The sequence below is a fragment of the Etheostoma cragini genome, chromosome 6 (genome assembly GCF_013103735.1).
Source record: "Etheostoma cragini isolate CJK2018 chromosome 6, CSU_Ecrag_1.0, whole genome shotgun sequence".
Lineage (NCBI taxonomy): Eukaryota > Metazoa > Chordata > Actinopteri > Perciformes > Percidae > Etheostoma > Etheostoma cragini.
The window spans coordinates 17,422,171-17,430,012 of record NC_048412.1 but is presented as its reverse complement, the minus strand read 5'-3'; the positions used below and the strand labels follow the sequence as shown (position 1 = coordinate 17,430,012).

At 43.6% G+C, this 7,842-nt stretch overlaps 1 protein-coding gene across 1 annotated transcript in view; it reads right to left on the bottom strand.

Moving 5' to 3' along the window:
- kcnn3 (potassium intermediate/small conductance calcium-activated channel, subfamily N, member 3) overlaps positions 1–4,971 on the bottom strand; it is a 51,879-nt gene extending 46,908 nt beyond the window's left edge. Inside the window, 4 exon segments of the mRNA XM_034875022.1 lie at positions 2,608–3,029; positions 3,032–3,134; positions 3,136–3,722; positions 4,366–4,971. Coding sequence (XP_034730913.1) covers positions 2,608–3,029; positions 3,032–3,134; positions 3,136–3,696 — 1,086 coding nt within the window. The 5' untranslated portion in view covers positions 3,697–3,722; positions 4,366–4,971.
- Between the last annotated feature and the right edge of the window lie 2,871 nt (positions 4,972–7,842).

The window sequence follows — 7,842 nt, the reverse complement described above, 5'->3', positions numbered from 1 at the left end:
GGGGGGAGAAAGAGAGTAAGAAAGAAAGAAAGCAGGATAGACAGGTGTGGAGTTAAAATACACAGAAAGAGAGCATAAAAAGTGTCCGCTTTCTCCTTGAGGAAGGAGAATAGCTCGACAGAAATAAAGAAAAGAGACAAAGAGGGCTTGGGAGAAAGAAATTCTGAATCCATGATTTTCATTAATAAAAAGACCTAGCATCTGAAACTGATTTTCATAAAGTAATGAGTGGGAGATTGATGCAATGCAAAGGAAAAAATGAAACAAAAACACAGCCAGCAAAAACACAGGCAAATTTTTCTAGCAATGGCAAAGACCATATTACCCAGAGAGAAAACACAAACAGAGGGAGATAGAGAGGAGAGACACGCCCAGCTGGACTATTCAAATAGATTACCTGTAAACCTGTATTCTCACATGATCTAATACCGTTTTTCACATAATCAGTGATCCATGTATGACAAGCTGTATAAGTGGATTGATGTTTACACCTTATTAGCTACAACCAAGCCTATGTGCCAAGTCAGACTAAAAGAAAGGATGGAATGAGGGAAGAAGTATACACACACACACACACACACACACACACACACACACACACACACACACACACACACACACACACACACACACACACACACACACACACACACACACACACACACACACACACACACACACACACACACACACACACACACACACACACACACACACACACACACACACACACACACACACACACACACACACACACACACACACACACACACACAGCCAGAGGCCAATTCAGCATATTACACTCCCCATTACACAGACGAATGACATCCTGGCCTCCTACTGATTATTAGCGCCCCCACGTCCTTTGTATCGTTGGATTACATTATCCAGAAGCAGCAACTGTCAAGCCTGGTCATAAAAGTAGCCTACACAAGCCAACAACATCGACATGGTGCTGGTCAGACTCAGTGGGGCTTATCAATCCTTAGGGCTGTAACAATATGCGATATGAAATCGAAATTGCAACACTCAGATCCATGAACCTGTGTCGCGGAGTGAAAAGGCAGAATAGCAACAATAAAGCCCGTCCAACTCCCAGAGTTGTCCTTTCTGTCCAGATCCAATGCTACCACATGGCTAAAATTACTATTAGTTTTGGTGCCTTATCCCCATTTTGTTAGGTAAATTTAGCTAACTGTCATGACGGCTAAAATCGAAAAGGGGGGAGGGGGGGAAGACACCGGTAACGCTAACGGAGGTGTAACGTTACGAATGGCCGCTGTTCTGAGTCAGGCGCTTGGGTCTGTTTCCCGACGGTTCAGTAAACTGCAGTTAGCTACCTTAACACCGGAGTTAAGTGCTGACCAGGCTTGCTGCTAGCTGGCTGGGGGCTGACTGTGGATGTGTCACCGGGCCGGGGATGTTGTCAGCTCTCATCCTGACTGAAGCCTTGCAGCGTCGGGAGAGTCAGGCAGGCAGACAGGGGTGGCTATCTAGCTAAAATACCATTAGATTAGTCGTTGTTATATACAGTTAACGTTAACGCCGCAGGTGGATTTGTGGGTTAGTCCAGAGTTGTTAACTGTGGTCAAAACAATCACACTAAAACTAACTGAGCGTGTAGCATTAATATCAATAAATAAGATATCTGTTGTATAACTGTGTTGCAAAGTGGGATGTAATCAATGACAAAACGATGCCATGTGGCAGAAATAAAGTATTATTACGTTAATTGAGTATAATTCTTCTTCAACCCCCCCCCCAAACACACACACACACACATTAAAGAATCAAGGTTTGAATCAACTCAAAGGTAAAAAATTGCAATTTGGGTTTGGTGTAACGTTACAGCCCTATCAATCATAAATAAAGGGATTAACTAGTAATTATCTGACCACTGACCCAGCCAAACCAGCCAAAGTTTGGATGGAACCTGGAACTTGTACAACGTATATAACGTCCCAGGTTTGAATCTGGCTGGTGACCTTTGTTACTTGCCATTTCTATGTCATCTTCACTGGCTACGATCAAAATAAAATGAAAAAAAAAACTAAATTGATCCAACTTAACCAAGTACACCAGTGCACAACGCTGCCACCATCCAGTGAGCCAGGTAGGAGATTTGTGGACTTTGTTTGTGTACTTAGGCTAGATTAAAGGAGCAATCTACCAATTTATCGATGTGCTTCCATAAAGTTGGGGGACTGGTGAGTGACAGATTAAACAAGGAATGGTCAAAATTGTAGCAGCAGAGGCCGAGATATTGCAACTTTTAGTCACTAGTAAAATGAACACTCCAATAACACAACATCCTACACTTCTCATAATGCAACATGTCTTTCCTTAGACCCTCCCTGCCTGGTAATGACCATAACTTTTAATCTCCACACTCTCAGTTTGCAATGCAGACTTTCTTCTAAAAATGTGTAATCTACAAGCCAAAGTAACCCTTATGACATCACTATGACATCATCAGGTGGATTTGCTCCTCCTGAGCCACAGAGCACATATACTGCAGTGGTCATTCAAACTATGACTAGTAAAGTGATCTTTATGTGTAAAATCATTGAAGTGCCCCTTTGAAGTGCCACTGCTCTGTGCACTCACCTTGGTGTACACGCCCCATGACAGCTCCGTCTCAATCACCATGACAACGATGCCAAACATCCCGAAGATGAGGGCATAGTCACTCAGCCTCTTTCTCTTCTCAAACAGTGCCCTGCGATGCCCCAATTTATAGCCAATGTTTTGGTTCTTCCGTTTGGTGGCTTTGGAAGTGCTGCCCTTCACTCCAGTGCCCGCCGCCCCAACCACCCCCTGCCTGCTGCCCCTCCCCGCCTGCACCCGCCTGCTCTCCACCAGTGCGTGGTTCTGGTGGTAGATGGACATCTGGTTGGAAGTGGAGTCAGTGATGTCATACCCTGCTCTGAGGTATGGCGAGTCTTCTTTGGATGAAATCACAATCTCTGGAGGGCTCTGAATTAGGGGTTGATTAGTAGAGGACTGGGCCACCAAGGAGGTAGGAGGGGCTTCTCTCTGGCGATCATGCCCTCCAGCTGCAGTTGCCCCAGCAACAGCTGAAACCCCACCCTCTTTGGTTTCGCTGTTGCTATCTGATTCAATGAGGTTTCTTCTGGAGGCGCTGAGGCGGCTTAGGGGCTTCATGACCCCGCCTGTGTACTTACAGGAGCTCATGGCAATCTCTGTGAAGGGGTTACTGTCCCTACGGTGAACTAGAGGGCTGGCCTGTCTGTGTTTGCAACCCCTCTCCCTGTCACGGTCTCTGTCCCTCTCCCGCTCCATGGAGGGCGAATGGGAGGAGTAAAAGAGGGCATTGTAAACTGGGGAGTTGTCGCCGCTAAGGCTGTGCTGTGAGCCCAAGCAGGAGGAGAGAGGGGTGCTGGTGGGGTACAGGGCATTGGGGATGGGAGGGGGCAGAGGCTGGGCTCCAGAGGATGACAGGGGCAACTTGGGGTGTGATGCTGGCGGCAAGTTAGGCGTGGCAGGGGACGGGGACGAGGTGCTGCCGTTTAGACGGTCAAGGCTTGATCCTCCCATGTGGTTGGAGTGGTTTGATCCTGGCTGGTTGCCAGTGGTGGAGGGATGGGAGACACTGCCCAGGGGAAGGAGGAAGCGCTGGTCCTCATCCTCGCTTCCTCCTAGCAGAGCCAAGCTCAGAGAGGGGGGAGGCTCCATGGTCACGGCTGTGGCCACGCACCTGTCTACAGAGAAACACAAAACAAGAGAAGAGAAGATCTGTAAAGAAAGACAAAGGAGAAATATAGAAAACATTGACTATCACGAGCAGTGCAGACAGGACAAACAGAGAGTAAGTGGCTGGAGGGAGGAGTGGGGAGCATTGTGATGGATAAAGATGAGTTAAAACAAATGAGGGTCAAGACTGAACTCAAAAAGCTGAATATGTCTGACAAAGAAGGGCAGCAGAGTGAAGAAAAGTGGCCATAATTAGGGAATATGTTATTCTTTGAGTCACATTTGAGTCAGCTGCCCAGTTAGCCTCTCTCAGCGCCCCTCTCTCTGTTTCCCAGTGTCCTCTTCTTCTCACATCCCACAAGGCTTCCAGCAATCTATGTCATAAAATGTCATCTGTGTTACACTGATGTTAGCCAGAAGGATGATGCAGATCCTTTACACCATGAAAATGAGATCAGAGACTAAAGGATAATAATTCCACATCACTCTGTTTTAGTAGCAGGAGAAGTAGCCTACTTCTGTGACTATGTGGAGGTCTTAGTTAACCCTAATCTGGCTTCATTTGATTGATCCAAAACAATAACCTACTTTCAGTATGATATAACCAGACACCTTCATGGCCCCCTCCTCCCTGTCGGTTTCTCTACCTACCTCCTACCTCTTCTCTCTCAGTCCCTGTCCTCCAGGTTAGTTGTGTTGAATCACTGGCTGGATGAAAATAGAGCACCGCACTTTTTCTTTTTCATGTTGTTCCGGCCATCCCATCATCTTTTCGCTTCGTCTCCTTTCATATAAGTCCCTCCACAGGTCCTTCGTGTATCTCTCGAAATTGTGCGTCGCTCCCCACAGATGTCGCCTCCGTCTCGGCTCCACTTGATTTGATCAGTTTGTTTCTTTCTCAATCACCAGTGATCTCTCGACGGTGCCCATTTCGACCCCGCTAGTGACAATCGACTCGAGATGAAGAGAAATAATCCATAGTGACTGGATTAAATCGGTCAACCTGTGGCTGCACGTTAAAATGTGCAGCGACACAAACCTGCAAATAATTAATTAATTTTTTTTTTTTTTTCAAACCTAGACGTCAAGTAGGCTCACAGTCCTCAGATGAGCAGTGAAGTCTGTGATTTAATATATGGCCCCACCGACTTCTACTCAATCTCCTGCTCAGCTCACTGTCTCCCCAGATCTGTCTCTCACTCTCTCCCTTAACTTCTCTCCCTCTTTCTCCGCCTCCAAACCTGCCGTTCATTCCCATTGGACGGAATCCGAAGAGCGAAATAAGCGCTGAAAACAGGTGGTGGAGTTTGTAAAATGTAAGCGCCAAACAAATGTCTAATATATTCTACCAGGGCTATTTGGGGGTTATTCTTTTTTTGGTTTGCTTAAGCGTCAGAAAACATGTGGCTATGCTGCTGCTATAATTAGACTCGCCTATAGCATATATCTGGTTGTGTATGGCACTTTTTACGCCCATAAAAGGACGGTGGCTGGCAACTAAACACCATCGAGATCATAATAATAATGTATGGTGTTTTATTTGTGCCAAAATTACGTCCGTGATTGTGTCAACTGAACATATGACAAATCATCCTCTGCGAAATAGCCTCGGGAAGGAACTCGTTTTGGTAAAACGTGTACATTCAAAAGTTGTTTTAGAGGTGCAACTGAAAACTCAGATTGGACAGATGGTCTAGCTGTCTCAATTTTCCATGCAGAGATCCGAAGAGCAGTTAACCGTAGTCCTCATAAATCCACTGGAGTTTAAAATTCCAAGCAACCGTTTGTTTGTGGTGAGATCGGGAACCGACCTCAAACCGCACCAACTTCTGTACGTGTACTCCGCAAGACTGAGCTCTACGGCCCCTGTAGTCCTGTGTCCGATCTGCTTTTCAATGCGGCAGAACATGCAAACTGTTGCAACTTGCAGTGTTTCATTCCCAGAAATAGATTGTGGTGGTCAAGCTTGTCGTCCCTCACATTTCTGTGGTCAAACCAGCCACTACTAAGTTGGAGACAGACGCCGTCACAGCAAAGCAAAGTCTTGTGGACAATGTCTGATTATTTAAATGAAATGATCTGGTTTAAAGGTGCTCTAAGCTTTGTTGGGTGATGCTACTTCTTGTTGACGTTCAAAGTCCTCCCCTATTATGAATAATTAATATGAAAATCATTGGTTAAATGTAATTTTCCTATTACACCGTCCCCTCCTCTTCCTTTCTGTGCTTCCGCGCAATAATCCCACCCAGCCCCCATCCCCATATCCTTCTTGTCGGTCAATGATACACTGTTTGTGTATGCTTCATGGTGCAGGTGGGTACAGTTTATTTTTGTTGCCATTTGTAAACCCTGGGCTGTCTACAGAGATCACATTTTTTAACAGAGTTCTGGGGACAGGCAGCTTGTGACTAGTGAGGAGATGTTTACTGTATGTGACAACAAATTTTGTCGCCTTAAACACGTGTGACATCACTTAGAGCACCTTTAAGGAATAAACACTAGTGCAGAACACAGGACCTTTTTCCTGTCTTCCCCTTATTGCTCCTGCCCCAGACACATCTGAACAATAAACTGAGTGAACGTTTGTCTGTGGTTTGTAATGACACAGTTTTGTACATTTTTCCAGGTGTCAAACGTGTAACTAGGGGAAATCGCTCCAAGTTGGTAAACTCATCAACCGCGTATGTTCTTAATTTTATTTATGATTAATTAACACAAATATTATAAGTGATTATTGATGATATTCAAATAAAGTAATAAACTTAAGCATTGTATAACTGACTTTTATGACAGCTACAGACAAGACAACATCTGGTTGACAGCAAATACCCGCCAATAGGACCCAAAACTTCCCAGTTAGATTGAAAATGCTGTGAACGTATTCTTTGTAAATCTTTAAAATCATTCCCTGAAAGAAACAAGCAGGCCTGCCTTGTTGCACCATCCACATTTTCTTCAAAACATGCCATTTTCCGTGTATAGCTTGCTAGCTTGAAGTTTGTGGTGGTTTCCCAAAACAAACCGATTTCTGCAAAGCAAGGGACATCCACTTTTAACGATTATCCAGTAAATTAACTTTCGTTGATGCAGCCTATGGGCAAAGAGGTGGAGCGTGGATGGAGCTGAGGCGAGGGAATGAAGCCTAGCACCTATCAGTCCTTTATGTTGCAAACAGAGATGGTGGCTACTGTGTCTTTCCTTCTCTTAAGCTCTATCCAGTATCTTTCCTTTCACTCAATAAATACCTGTCTCTGGATTAATTTTACAAACTATTAAAATCTTGAAAATAGTGCCAGTTGCACACCAACCATGAATTACAAACACTTGTATACTAATACAGTAAGACGTAACAAGTCATACTTTGTGTCAAATTAGACCAAAAAAATAATAAACACAGTCATACCTTAATTAAACCTACACTATGCTGTAATTAGAGACCTCGTATAACGCCATACTATACCAACATATAAACTGTTATACCAAATGACACACTTATTAGAAAAATAGTTCATCCTAACACACAATTAGACATCTTACAAAATCATAGTCTAATTACAAATCAAGTACAATGCCATATCAGATCCGAAATCTACTACAATTGGATATTATTCTAGCCTTATTATTATTATTAACTGCATTTCGTTGCAATGTACCTGTACATGTGTAATGAGAATAAAGTTGAATCTAATCTAAAAAAAAAAATTATCAAATAAGACATCACATTAAATGCTGGCCAACATGGGCCTATCACAGTTTAATTAGAAAACACAGGCTGTAATTAGACAGTTTTACTGGTATTTTTATTATAGCCTTTATAATAGTCAGATAAAAGATTTTGAGCTCAAAGGATAAATACGTTTATTTGTATATTCATTTTATACCTTTATTTTCAGTTTTTTACAGTGTCATTTGTTGCTAATTGTAAAAAAAAACTATTGTAAACCAAAGTCAGTCTGGTTGCTTCTTCACACCTTTGTAGGCTGGATGTTCTCCGGAGTCCCGTGGACTAAATAATCAATAGCCTATTACATGCTTTATGGATCCTCTACTTCAATACCAGTCAAGACATCAGACCATTTAATAGCACGTCACAATCTGACCACAGTAACATAGGCTATGGAAGCTGCC